This window comes from Seriola aureovittata, chromosome 12 (assembly GCF_021018895.1).
Source record: "Seriola aureovittata isolate HTS-2021-v1 ecotype China chromosome 12, ASM2101889v1, whole genome shotgun sequence".
Lineage (NCBI taxonomy): Eukaryota > Metazoa > Chordata > Actinopteri > Carangiformes > Carangidae > Seriola > Seriola aureovittata.
Genome location: NC_079375.1, coordinates 11,756,874 through 11,772,110, shown reverse-complemented (window position 1 = coordinate 11,772,110; position 15,237 = coordinate 11,756,874). Strand labels below are relative to the sequence as shown.

At 37.5% G+C, this 15,237-nt stretch overlaps 1 protein-coding gene across 1 annotated transcript in view; it reads right to left on the bottom strand.

Annotated features, from left to right (window-relative positions):
• Positions 1–318: 318 nt before the first annotated feature.
• The window catches only part of LOC130179444 (corticotropin-releasing factor receptor 2), a 34,175-nt gene continuing 19,256 nt past the window's right edge, over positions 319–15,237 (bottom strand). Inside the window, exons 3-12 of the mRNA XM_056392423.1 lie at positions 14,214–14,299; positions 13,548–13,654; positions 12,278–12,395; positions 11,953–12,106; positions 8,105–8,165; positions 7,956–8,028; positions 7,309–7,394; positions 5,501–5,636; positions 4,908–4,949; positions 319–3,445 (exon numbers count right to left, since the gene is read on the bottom strand). Coding sequence (XP_056248398.1) covers positions 3,305–3,445; positions 4,908–4,949; positions 5,501–5,636; positions 7,309–7,394; positions 7,956–8,028; positions 8,105–8,165; positions 11,953–12,106; positions 12,278–12,395; positions 13,548–13,654; positions 14,214–14,299 — 1,004 coding nt within the window. The 3' untranslated portion in view covers positions 319–3,304. The remainder of the gene's footprint in view (positions 3,446–4,907; positions 4,950–5,500; positions 5,637–7,308; positions 7,395–7,955; positions 8,029–8,104; positions 8,166–11,952; positions 12,107–12,277; positions 12,396–13,547; positions 13,655–14,213; positions 14,300–15,237) is intronic.

Here is a 15,237-nt window from a genome sequence, read left to right as displayed (position 1 = left end):
CTAAAAACTATATTTACAAGACAATTACATGCCACAGTGCCTGTGAGGCTGCAGTAGTGTACTCTATCATAAGAATAATTACTTGATTGAGTCATCACAAGAGTGCTGCATTTATTTCATACAGTATGGGATAAATGGCAAATGAATCAACTAAGCAGATCCTATTAGTGCAATCTGTGGCTAATGTTAAATTGCCAAGTTGCCCAATGTAACTGAATGGACATAATGCATCATATACTTTGTCAACACGGATTACCGTTGTCTACAAACTCCCTCGAAAATATGAGATTGTTAACAAGAAAAACCAACGAGCAAAAATAAGAGTATCATTTCAATTTAAATCAGTATTTTTCCTTTCACATGTGCATGTACAAATGTATATCAGAAACACAATGATACATCATTTACAGAGACATTAGCTTCCTTTTCACAAAAAAAAAGCATTTCCTTTTGTTTGTAAGGCAACATGGGTGGTTCAACAAAGAGTCTTCAATAAAATCAGTAGGTCAAATATAACTTACCAAATCTGACATCACACTGCGTTGAATACATTTACTCATCTACAATAAATGGTGTACAAAATAACAGCAACAAGTTTTTTGTTTACAAAGTGCAGTGGGAACAATAGAAATATGTAGATAATAAAAATTCTATATGTTGGTAAACATGGTTTGTCTCTTTGGTGAGTCTGAATAAATGATTTGTTTACTTGTTTACGTATGAAAATATTTCACAACCATTCTGTGACGTACTTTCTATGTTTATGATGAGGTCATGGAAGGGTGTGCAGTGTTACACGCTGCACAAGCTATGATGCTGGAACCAGAAATGAAAATATTTACATTAAAATCACTTTGGATGACCTACATTTGATATGACACATAACATCAGTCCACATGAGCAGCATGTCAACAAAAACAAAAAAATGTCTGCACTATTGTAAGAAAAGTTTGCAAAATACAAATTTGAAATGTATCTACATTTTAAAACAAAGACTGATGAAATATTTTATGTTCTATACAACACCCTCAGATACATATGATCACAGGTCTCACATAAATTCTATATTTTTTATTTTACTTTTTTAAAATCCATACTCCACAGAAGTGTAGATCCAGTGGATTTTAATCCTGTATCAAATAATTTTATAAATAACAGATAAATACCAAACAAAAGAATTACATACAAACTAAAATAAAACAAGATAATTCATTTAAAAAATGTTCACTGTTTGTTTTGTAAAATGTGCTTATTCCCTTTCTTGCTTAGAGTTAGATACGAAGATCAATACCACTCTCATGCCTCGATGCTAAACATGAATCTACAACTAGGATCCAGATATCTTAGCTTAGCATAAAGACTGTAGAAGCGGGGAAACAGCTAGCTTTACTCTGTCCTCACATTACAATTACATCTCTATAAAATTCACTTATTAACAGTAACAGTAAGGGAAAAAAATGTGTGGTTTAATGGGAGGGGGGGTTTGTTCCATGTCTTTATGCTAAGCTATGCTAATAGCTGCCGGCTGTACCTTCATAATTAACAAACAGACATGAAAGTGGTAGCCTATCAATCTTCTCATGTGATTCTTGGCAAGAACGTGAATTCCCAAAATTGTCAAACTATTACTTCAGACATTCTTAATTGTACCACCTGACAGACCAAAAGTCTTTCTGGGACACACCAGGGAACATCTGCATCAAAGCTTAAGCTTGCGGCATAATTCAGACTTTTTGGATTGTTCGTAATCCCATTCAAAACTAATATGTCCTTCCTCCACTTTATCCTTTAGTACAAACAAAGGTACTTTTGCTTGTTATTGCACAAATATGGCTGTTCCCAGTATTACTGTTTGAGCAGCCTGAGCAGATGTAAGAGATGGTGTTACAGCCCGACAGTATGTTGATCTGACCAGGGCAAGTGGTTAGGGATACAATTGGCGCTCACTTAATCAAGCTTCTCTTCTCTTGAACCAGCAGCTTAGTTGTGACACTGATTACGAGAAAGCCACAAGGATTTTATGAGGCCAAAAGAATTTAATCTGCTTCCACTGTGCCTGCATGATAAATCCATGCATGGCACTTAACTCACATTTGCATTACATAAATGACTTCAAATCACTTTTGCAACTCCATATATAATCTTCCATTTACTTGTTTGGAAGAGAGCTTTTATTTGGGACTGCTCATCCATTAGCTTCAAAGAATTCAAACACTTATCACATTAAGTTGCTGTATGTTCACAAAAACCAAACAATGGTGGAAACAAATAGCTGGAACACAGCATTAGAGAGGAAGCTTAGCTTTTGAACAATTATTTTCAACAATGTTTAAAACAGCACAATACGAGAATATAAATTCAATGTGGTATAAAAAAAAAAGAAAAACGACTTAAAGGAGAAGACTCCTCTGAGGAAACATTATAAAGGCTCCATTAGAATGGCTTGTTTGTATAAAATATTCAGCTCAGATTGACCAAAACATACGCCTCAACCGATTGTGTTTTGGCGAATACTTTTTATTCACCTAACACTAAATTATTTTGAATCCCTTTTCACTACCGAGAGCAGTGACTCTTTTGAATCTCATGCCTTTTATTCCGTGCAGTTTTTTTTTTTGATATTTAATTCAGGTGAATCATCTTCTTCCCCAAAGCTCCTTTCCAAACTGTCAAAAGCAGCTGTTGATGCCAAGGAGCACTTAACTCAAAGAGCATTTTTTGCATTTTGATGTTCATCATACTCAATAAAAATGGCTGCTTTGGCAACATTGTGAATGCATCTTAGCCAATTAAACTGCAAGTATTCCTCAATGCCTTCCCTCAAAGTCACAATGGAGCCACGTGCCTACATGTGTATGAAATATCCTGCTGCAAATCCCGCAGGATTATCTTGGTCCACTAATAACTACTAAGCAGTAAGAAGACAGGAATCAGATGATAAGACTTGTTGTGATGTGACAGTTTGATGATGTCATTTTTATATCTTTTTAATACACTAATCTCTAGAAAAACTCAAACCCTCACATCTCATGTAGGCTACAGTATGTTACATGGACATAATCTTCCAAGACTCTTATGTGTCCATTTTACTTCATGTGCACTTCAAGTGTAATTTTAGGTGCTTTTTAATTTTCTGACCCGACAACAGAAATTTCCTGGACCTTCAGTCACGTTGGACACACTGTGGCCTTGTTTGAGAAATCAGTCCGTTCTGTAAATCACTTCATTATTTGTACTGGAAAAAGAGTAAGTCTGTTCCCTCAGATGCTGTGGTAGAGATTACAGTATGTGTTTGTTCCCCTGGTCACACGGCTGTGGTCTGTTTGATGCTGTGGAAGCTGATCCTGGTTGGAGATGTGGGGATGGACATGGCTCGTGCCACTCGCACTCGAAGCGCGTGGTTGTCCTGCCAGCGATGCCACCGCTTCCGTACTGCAGACCGTACCTGAAATGTTGAAGATAAAAAGTGGTATTATTATAGGTCTAGCACTTATTGTAACTGCTTCATATGAGAAGAGAAGAGGAAATGCTACAACTTCAAACCTTGACCTTGATCTTTTATTGATTTAGGGAAACATACTTGCTGAGAGTTAGATGAGAGAATGTATTAATTGGTGAGCTGCTAGGTAGATATTTTTAACCTTTGGAGACAGTCAGCTATTCTTTTCTGGATTTCATTTCAAGAGCTACATGAGAAGAAGTTTAGTTTAGCACAAATGCAGAAAACCAGGGGGGGGAACAGCTAGCATGGCTAGCACTGCTAACCTGGCTCTGTCACAAATTGTTGTCCTTATACTTTAAGTTTGTACAGATTAAACAGATAAGATAAACATGTTAAGAAGTGAACTTCAATGATTCTGTTTTTACCTTTGAATGGATCCAAGCTAGCTGTTTCCCATTGTTTTTCAATCTTTAAGCTAAGCTAACTGTCTCCTGGCTGTAGCCTCGCACTCAACAGAAAGATATGAGTTGTATCAATGTTCTTGTTAAAGATAAGAAAAAGATCCTTTTTGCAAAAGAAATTAAATGTCATGTCAAACATTTCCTTTAATGATGAATCCTACAAACAATCCAGAGAGAATGGAAGAGCAAGGAACTGTAGGTTTAATTTCTTACTGAATTTACATTTTCGAGTTTATGGGAATAGCAGTTTGAAAAGTTATTGCTATCCCTTCGCTGTAAATGTTTTAATGGCCAAATGTGGAGAAACCGCAGGCATTTTGAAGCATGCCCAATAAAGCATTTCCCCGCCTTTATTAAACCTTTTAAATCAGGGCCAGATGAAGAAGAACTGTGGCAAACAAGAAAACCGCCTACATCCATGAAAGCAGTGATTCAAAAACATTTAAACCTATCCATTAATGCCACACAGTCATGTTTGCCAATGGCAATTTGAACTTATGTTAAATAATTTGACAAGAGGGGTGTCTCAAATTCTTCACAATTCTTTATTAGCTGCCTCTCCACCCCCAAATTTCAATTATTCAAGGCTATGAGAGAGCTGCAAGAGGGTCCTTCATTTTTCACTATTCTGACATATGTGTAATTCTTATGAAGGCATTAATGACTTTCATACAGCTGGATATGCAGCAATTTGGCTTTATTTCAATTAAACAAAAATGACAGAGCTCAATTAAGGTTTTTTATCATATTTTAGGATCCTCATCAAATTATTACAGTCTCACCGATGGAACAGAAACCCTTTTAGCTGTTTTGTTTCTCACTTTTGAAAGCTACCTGATCCTACCCCTGTAACTCGGAGGTAATTTAGAAAAAAAAAACATTACTAAACTAATCAGGGGAATTTGTTTGGAATTTTATTAAAATCATATATCAAGAACACACATTTCACAACTGAATGAAATTCATAAATTCTGACAGTCTTGTGCAAAACTCAAGTGACTCACCTCTCCGTTTAGAAAGCAGTAAAACACTGACACAAAGAACCCCTGCAGAATCACAGACATTACAGTTAGAAACAGAAAATGCTGCAGGATTGTGTAATGGCACCTGAATTAGACATAAGAGAATTCACATGCTGCAGTCATGAAATAAAAATACAAATATCTGTTCAATTTTGGGAGCAAATCTTGTCATGCCAAATATAAAAAAAGGAACTCTGCTCGAAATCCCTTTTTCCTCTTTCCTCCCACTCAGTCTTCGATTTAAACACAGGAGATAGAAAGATAAAAAAAAAAAAGGCCACAGAGCAAAAATCATGCCCATGTGGCCTTGTTAATCCTGACAGTTGAGAACACTGAACATGAGGCAGGAAGGCCATACTGTGTGTAAGGACAGCCAGGATGCTACTTCTAATCATTTTCCCACAAGTAAGCTCAAACCTGAAATGGCACCGTGAAAGAAGTGATACAACACTGCGATACAATGAAATCAGCATGAAACTATTAAGATTTCATAGTGATTATGATTGTTCGCTTCAGGACAGAGTGTGTGGGTTTTCTAGGTCAATGTCACACTGTATCACTATAATTATTCTCACCTGGAAGGACTGTAAAAAGGAGTTGAAATAGATGAAAACGATTTGTGAGATGTCGTCCTCTCCGGGATTCACAAAGAAGAGCATGTAGGTGATGCCCAGCAGAGGTAGCAAGACTAGTGTTGCTTTCACGGCTTTTCTGTGAACGCAAGGATGGAGCAGCATTTGTAAAATGACTAAAAATAAGAACTTGGATTCCACTAGGTGTTGGAAAGTTAGAACAAACGCACAATCCTGCGTCAGTGGCAGAGTGGGAAAAACACACACCACTGCTTTTGCTTCTCACATTTTCAACACATTATAATGTCTAGCTTGCAAGATGGGCGCCACTTTCTATCAAGACACTCTGTATAAAGGGTTTATAAGATGCACAGTAACTTATAGATTTAATAAATAGTTAACAAATCATTTACTAATGCTTTGAAGATCAGTTGTAGAACAACTTATGAGGTTCCAAGTTACCAAACTACTTTTGCATGGTGTTTGTCCTGTTTGTTTGGAAATCATTAATTATTACTCATACATTTTAAACCATCAGGTTGTAGCTAAATGTTTATTAGTCATAAGTAGTTTTTAAAATAATCACTTGTAAATGTCGATAAGTTGTAATGTTCTGCAGGTGTAACTGTCCATTAGAGAATTTTTTCTGATGGAATAAAAGGGATTTTTTTCACAACCTGGAAACCCAAGATGTTAAAAATGAAGATATGTTTTCTGCCCATGTTCTTCTTGATGTGTTGTGACAGGCCAGAATATTTAAAGATGACAGAAAACCCCAGAAATACCCATCAACGCATCAGCAGCGTTTAGAAGGAACCATTATATTTCATTTTGAGGTCAACAATTCAAAGCTTGACACTCTTATTCTTTACTCACTTGCAATCTGCATGGCTCACATCAGCATGTCTGTCACCCACCAACCAAGGAAACCAACTCTAGCCTGAAAAGCCTGAATTAAAGTTATCTGAGCTGAGACACTGTAAACACCCCATCAACTCAAAATAATCCCTGAAGGAGAAAACTACAAAAGGCGAGAAAACAAACTCACAATTTTAGCGGTCAGACGTACAAGATAACAACTTAAAGCGCACCGCTCACCTCACTCAAGCACATATCAAACACTCATCAAGTCCTGTCAGACACATTTTTTTTCCACCTCTGAAGACTGGGGACATGTACTCGTGCAAGTTGGGCTCGCTCAGACCAATTTGTTTGTCTAGACCTGAAATAGGCTCTGCGGGATGTTACTGAAACACAACAAATTAAATTGCACCTTTGATTTCCAAGGAAAATAATTCAACATGCATCTCTCCTATGATATTGGAGGAACAATACAGCTGAGAAAATCAACATGTTTTGGCCACTTTTTGACAATAGAAATGCTGTTTTATTTGCTTTAAGTATCAGTGGGAACAGAAATAATTAGGTTTTAGGGTGTTAAGGTGATTTATTGTTTTTCATTTACCAACTGTAACTGCAATTACCAGCAACACTGAAAGAGGCAAAGAAAAGCCATAATAATGATAATGGGTCTCTACTACTATTGCGGTACTTGGCTGTGATTTTATTTTATTGTCAATAACATCAGATCCTCAAAAATCTGCTGGATGGGAAAATATTTGTGGACGAAGCTCGTCGAGAGCAGTGACACTGATTATAAAGGTTCAAATGAGTCTGCTTTCTAAACTGGCTACTTTGGCGATACTTTCTGTCTCCTGACAGCCTTAAAGCGCTGCATGTTGTCCTTGCAGGATCAAAACAATAGGAGGAAGTCGTTTGTATATCGTACACAATCCTGCACAGATACTCACCTGTATTGTATTGTTTCAGATGTAGTTGAAGCTCTTAGTTTGGTCATAAGAATTCGTACTATATTGAAGAGGAACACAAAGTTTATCTAGAAAAACAGACATACAAAATAATTAGTTTTGAACCCTGCGCTAATGGCTCACACTGAGATACACTGCGAGCAATTTTCTGCTGCGAACAAACTTTGCTCATTAAATGCTGAGTAGGAGGAGCAGAGGGCGACACAAGTCAGAGCCACTTTCTCAACAAGTAAGTGTCAGAGGAGAACACTAATCAGAACTGGTCACTGCACTGCTGCATGCTGGTGTAACAGCTTGTACATAACCATTAGTGGATACATTCCTATGAATACAATTTCTTATTTTCAGGGATATACATTTGCGAGAATACCTTAACCCATCAGGAAGATTAATTCCACCTTTTTTGGCGAGCTAGTCGAAGGATGGAAATGGCTTTCATTATAAAAACAATTTTCATCTCAGGGCAGATTTTTTTTTTTTTTTTTCATCAGTTTACACCTACAAGCAAACATTAGTGATAAATCTTCTCTTAGTGTCGCATTATATGAATTAATGGTTCTAACAAAAAGTAAAACTGAGAATAATGGCCGCGGGGACACAGTACAATGGCTTTCTGTGTTGTTACTTACCAGAAGGACAAGAATAACTGGCCCCTGGTAAATGTAGTCCATATATTTTCCAGGCTCTTTACCGAACCAACATCTGTTGACAGAGGAGAGGAGAGAATCAGTAGCATCTAATCAAGGAAAATTTTAGGAAAATAGATTTGGACACTTACTGTTCATTTTCATAATACAACTTTCCGATGGCCCAGGCAACAATTATAGGGAATGGAATACCTGTAACAAAAAAAAAGACATAAAAAGATTCAGATAAGCCAGGAGCAACATAAAACAAGTATCACAGTTCATTCAATCATTCATCCATTCTCTGCTCGCCTTTTCCATTTTAATAACCCCGGCTTCCCCGCCTTTTATCTGCTGCCCACCTCCTAACCTGTTCCCAATTCCCTAATCAACTGTTAGTGTTCATATCGACCTGTTTCCACTAATTCCCCACTAGACTCTCTATTGTCTTTTCCACACTGTCTCTCTTTTTTTTCTTGTTTTTGACCACCTGCCTGTTTTGGGATTTTGCCTTAAACTGCCAGCCTGTTACCAACCACTGCCCACGCTCTGCTTTCGCCTGCTGTTTGCCTTTGCCTGGTTCTGCCTGCCGAGTCTTAATGCAGGTGAACTGTTCTGAACTATTAGGGTCTCTGAGTTTTGCCATAGTGTTGTCCTCAACCTGAGCCATGACAATAAGGGCCATAGAACATTGTTAGGAAAAGATTTTAACGAAACTAATAAATGTAATATATTAAATAATACAGGAACTCACAGTAAACCCATTGGTAACATCACTACAAACAGCTTTCAGATGGCACTGGAAGCAGATGGTGATGACCACACAGTCTATTTGTTCTGCTTGATCAAACATAACAAGACTGCAAGACTCTGGACTCTACAAAGCACAAACCTGGGGAAAAAAAATGAAGAAACATGTTCCCACTTTCCAGGGCTACAGAGTCAGCTACACTAACAACATTTAACCCTACAGAGGCTTCACAGTCATAAGAACACGTCACTCAAGAGCTCACGCTCACAGCTGCTGCCTTCATGGAGGTGCAGGAGAGAAATAACGGCCCTATGTGCATGTATCTGTGGAGTGGCTGCTGGTCTAGAAGTAGAAAAGTTCATTTGCATAATTAGATGACTGACTTTATAGACTCCAGCCCCCTCGTTACCCCAAATGGATAAGCTGTGTGGCTAATGAATGAAAGAATTAATTAATGACGAACTTGATTTAAAACAGGTGCCCGTACCGTACATATGAAAATCATTGTTAGCTTCAGTTATCCCTGAAAAAATGTCACCAATTTACATTAAATACTGCCACTTGCTAAAATGCACAAGAAACACTCTCCACAGTGTGTAGATTGCAGCTCTGTCTGCTGAACACTGTTTCAACAGTAATCTGCAATCAGCATGAGTTGAAATCCACACATGGCCGTGACATGTTTCGAGTGGAGGACGACCGCTCACTCGGCTCCGGGGATTTTATTTTATCAAGTCTGAATGTGTGGTTGAATTTTCAAAACAGAGGGACAAAAATATTACGGAGATTTTTAAGGAACCTTTTCACACTAGAGCACTTGTATCAAGTTTATTATCAATCAATCAATCAATCAATCGATTAATCAATCAATCAATCAATTAATCAGACTTTATTTGTATAACACTTTTCATACAAACAATTTAACACAGTGCTTTATAAAATAAAATGAATAACAATAAATGAATCTACGATGTTTTCATGTCTGTGGTCTGTGGGCCTGTGCTGCACCACAACCTCTTTGCTGTTGAAAAGTATAGCCCAAAGCACTCAGGACTGCAGTTCAAGGAAAAGTGTGCTCCTTTTACACGAGCAGTTGATCCTTGACTTTTTTCACCCTGAGCAAAACATCTTCCAGCTAAAGATCATTAACCAGTGCATGAATCAGACGTTTTAAAAACAAGGTCATAGGGTCAACTCTGTAACTAGCTCGACGAATTGGATCAGGTGGTCGAAAAGGTGAAACGATCATCGAAAATGACCTTTAATGGAGCTGAAAGAATGGTCTGGACCTATTTAGATCCCAGCTTCCATCAGGCCTCTAGTGGAAGACAGATTTAATGTGCCCTACTTCCATCATTTCCTCATGCATTCTAATTTACATGTTCTCAAGACTAATGTCAGCGGCACAATGAGAAGTCCTTTCTCTTTACTGATTGCAGCCGTAGCCAAAATGAAGATGATTTTATAAATTATTATTCACACCATATTACATGTACACTGTAGCTATTATTTAAACATTATTCTTAACAATTCATTTCAATTTTTTATTTTATTTTATGTATCTGATTTTAAATAATTATTCCTCTATGTGATTCTTCTTTAGCCTGTTTCTTTTGCTACTGTATCATATGAATTCCCCCCCGGTGATAAATAGTCAACAGGTTTGTAACAGGTGAGTGATACTGTATTCTTTTCATGGATTAAATATCTTGCAGCAGGTGATGGGCATCAATGACAGAAAATGAAAACATGATTTTTCAACATGTTGTGTTAACTGAAAACACCTCCAACATGTGGTATGTAGCAGCACTGTCACACTGGATCCCAAAAAAAAAACAAGTTTAATCTGCACTTGCACAGTGTGCTCTGTGAATTTAAAGTACTGATGAGTTGACCATCCTCACAGAGGAGGCAGCACAGATAATATAATCATCATACGAAAAGCTGTCTGTTACTTAAATTTTTTAATCTTATTAGATCATTAGCACTAGATTGATATGTGTAATATGTTACTTTGGTGACTTCTATTTTAAGGTCCATATGCGCTTCCCAATCATTTCATCCATCTGTCATTACCAATAATCTGTTATCTCCTACTTATATATTTATACTTCATTCTTATGTTCATATAGCTCTGACTCATTTTAGCCCGGCCTATAGGCAGTAGGGTTACTGTATTTTCTTCCTACAAGAACATACAATGTCCATTACATAAAAAGGATGGAATGAAATGTCAGACTGTCTCAGGGAAGCAGTGAAGCATGTTTCCATGTGCATTTTTCTGCCTCAGGATGGAATATCCCAACACTGGTTTTGTCTCTGTCCAATTTACTATATGCTTCCTCCAATAATTTAAGTCAAGGTGAGCATAAATAATCCATGTGGTCATGACAGGGAATCTGCTGCATGTTCAAAACTCCTTCTATCAGTGGAAGTCAAGCACAAAAAATGACATTTTCCACACTTCACTGCTGCTCTGTTCTCTTATGAAATCAGAGCCTTATCTTGTGTCTGAAACACTAAAGGGTCTCCCTCCACTTCACTCGCTGACCAGCCTTCACCTAACCGCTTTCATTCAAGCAAATGTTCACTCTGAGCTGTGGAGAAATATCATATAAAACTGCGGTCCAGCTGTTTCACAACCGGGTTTTCATTTAAAGGAGTTGAGTCAAATTCTGATTAAGCTCATTGCATTTTGCTAGATATATGATTAGTATATCTTCAATGTATGTAAGCCATCAGTCATGCAGAAATAATTATGTGATCAAATGACCAAAAGCTCAAAAATTTTTAAGCAACAATGGATGAGAAGTAAATATGGAAACTTGACCATCTGCATTTCCACGACAACGGAGCAAACACCATCTGCTGACGACGTGATATGATTGGAAGCTCTAGAGCAGCTACTATAATGAGCCCAATCATTCATAATCTTGATTTAGTATCACCAAATACATATGAATCAACAAAACCAATGCATTTGAGTTCATATTAAGTTTAAACTCAGAATTCAGGTTCTAATATTTTATATATTATATATATATTACATTATAAGTGAAATGTTATTAAAATCAGAAAAAGGTTAAACCGGAAAACCTTGTTTTAATACATTCTCATGCACGAGAAAGAGCAAACACCTCTGCTGCCACGTCGTATTTTCAGTGTACCAAAGCATGAGCCATGTGTGTCGTACAGAACCAAGAGCTGAGTGTAGCGTTACTAATGCACTGTCAGCATGAACATACTCACACCATCCGATGAAAAGGAAGACCCACTTTCTGAGCTTATCGGTTGAATAAGTCATTACAATGGCTGTGTGAAGGTAACACCCCTCAACAAACATCCAAAAAAAGTTTGTCACCACAAAGTAGTTGTATATCGTCGTAATTAATCGACACCAAGGCTGAAAAAGAGAGAGAAAAAAGACGCAGAGTTATTTAAACAGAACCACAACTACTTTTCTTGGTATGAAGAACAACACTTCATATCTTATTAAGACTTTTTAATTGCTTTCTGTACTCTCACTTGAAGTAATAATACATTACAACAGCCCATAATACATCAGTGCTGTTACCTCGTTGCTCTCATGAATATTGTGGTCAATCAGCTGAAGCAAAAACCACATGACATTCCTCAGTATGAAGGTGGTGATCAAATTCCAGTGGATGATGTTTCGAAGACATCGTATGCTCCTAAACCACAAGTCGAACGAAAGAGACGTTTGATCGTTATGCTTTCATAGAGACAGCATTCATAGTAAAGTGAGATTCTACGTGTGACTGATGCCAGATCTGTGTTGTACTTAGTAGGGTTAGAACGCAAATTTGTTTCTTATACTGCAGAGAGAGGCGCCTGTAGTTCATGCAAACAGTCATGAAGTCTGTCCAGCCCTACGTTTTTTATACCGAATTAACCTACTAGCAGCTCCAGTCTGCCTTGTATCCATGGATGTGCAGACAACTATCATTGGATTTCTTCAATAATGAAGAAAACCTAAAAATGTGATATTTCTCTGTCCAGCAGTTATAAGAAGCATCTTTTTTCCCCTATTATTTCTGAGTTGTTTATGAGCATTTATGCATGAACATCAGAGGAACTGATGTCCCCATAAAGTGTAAGTCACACTGAATCTGTGATCATGAATATCATGTCCCTGTCTTCAGATTTGACTCGGCTATGACTCAGAGAAAAAGGTGTCATCTTGATGCAAATTGCAGTTAACGGACTCCCACTACTAAATATTGAAGATATGGTGGGTTATCGTGCTTTAAAGAGCTATTAAAAGTTGAATAATTTAACTTATCTGGCTTTTAACACAGAGTTTTAGGTTCAGATGATGGTCAAAATGCTTTTCCCAGACAATTTTCTATTATGCAGAGGAAAAAAAAAACCATGGGCAAAACAGAAGGTGATGCTCCATGAAATCTAAAGAGATTCAATCCTGGGACAAAATATTGACTTTTTTTTTTTTTTTGGTCTTTAAACTAAAGACATATCTATTTGCTTTCAGAAGCCCACACTGACCCAACCCTACTGCACAGCACTTCTGAGGCTGTTTGGTGTTTACAGTGTTCTGACAGAGTAGATGTAGGTATGTGTGTGTGTGAGAGTGTGTATTTAAAACAGTACATAATGCCTGGATAAAGACGTGTTATGAAATACACATTATGCCTTTCTTAAAGCCTGAACTGTTCCAACTGAACTGTGCTGCAGACATCTATTCATTTGACATAAGTGAATTAATTATAAGCAGTCCGAGATTATTACATGAATTTCCCTGATTGTCTTCTATGAGGTCTCAGGCATACAGGACACATTTAGATAAGCATTATTTCTGTACTTGCCTTAAGCACAAGAAGAGAATGAAGGCCACCACTAGAGCTCCCACAGAGATACAGTGGCCTAGGTAGTTGATGCTCAGTGCTATTTTATAATGCATTGGATATTTTCTCTGGAAAGAACACATGTGAATTACTTCTTTAATGCACAGACAGAAATGAGGTTAAGAATACATGAAGACATGAGAAGAAAAGGGGTGTGTCTGAAGTGTCTGTCTGTTTTGGCTGCAGTGTGTTGAGTGAATGAAACATCATTAACACACTTCAGATGTCGTGGCTTAAAATGATGTGAGAAAATAGAGCGAGACCCAAAAATACACATAATCAGGAGACATGATGTGAGGCAATCAGGCCAAAACTCATTACACACAATACATCAGTCTTACACTGAGCCCTCGGGCTTCTGTTCGTAGGGACACAGGCAGCACTGTACTTATGCATTTGTTAAGTCATCTGGAAACACATCTTTAAAGTCTTTAAAACTGAATGCACTTCAGTAAAGCTTGAAGAGATCAAAACACCACAAGTTACTTTCCCGTATATCTGATTAGTTTCTCCCCGTTTGCTATTAGAGTAATGATGAGACTGTGAGGAGCATTTGTCTGAGATGATTAACAGGTTGTGTACTGAATGAAGGGCATAGCAGGATTTCTCCTGCGTCGCCACACTAACCTTCTCCTCCAAAATGGGTTCACAATTGGAGTAATTGCTCTTCAACGCCCACGTCCCATTTTCCATGCACTCTCTGTAAGCACTCCCTGCAAGAAAAGAGTGAGGAGCACAGCTGAGACGAGTGTAATTGTAGCAGCGTTGCAAATATTGTTAACGTTTAAAAAAAACCCACAAATTTATTAATAGATACTGTCCAAGATTTTGTTTGTCAGATCAAATCTCCCATCTGCATTCAACACCACACGCTGCATTAGCCGAGTCAGTGATGGTGCAAGCCTGTTATTTGTTGTGGCAAGATTGTAGAAGTGTTTGCCAAGCAGGTAAAGCTAAAACATCCTTGTAATTTCCTCAGGGCTCAGTTCAAAGTTGAGCACTACTATCTGTCTGAGTCTTGCACAGAATACCAATTTGGCAATGCAAAATTTTATACATGGGGGGGGGGGGGCACAAAGCCTCTTACTGTGACAGTTTATTTGCATATCATTTAAAACACGCTTTCCAGCAACTTTGAACTGAATTTTTCATTTTGCTCTTCCCCTGCCGTGCATTCAGTGGGCTCTTTATCTTTTTAACACTGACAAATGTATAAAGAATTGGGCAAAAACAGAGCAGAAATAAATTTGTAAAGGTTATTATAATCCATTCTATTATAACCGGCCACTTAAAGTGATAATTTTAACCGCTCTGCTGCCAAGATATGAATCATATATATAGTTTTTTTTTAAAATTAATATTGTGCATGAAAACTCATCAATTATGCCGCCGTCAGAAGTCACCACTGCCGGATTCATAATATTTTCATAATAAGCAGAATAATAGATTCAGTTCATCCTTTATGGTTATTTTACCAAATTATATTTTCCCAGGTCAAGGCCTCTAGTGTGAATTCTTCGAGTCCAGATGTCTGTATGTCAGATTAGTGTATCCTGAATTCACTACATGATCAGTTTAGCTAAACATTATCACTTCCGCCAAGGAGGTTACATTTTCCCGTAACATTTTCCAAACGATGTATGGATCTGAT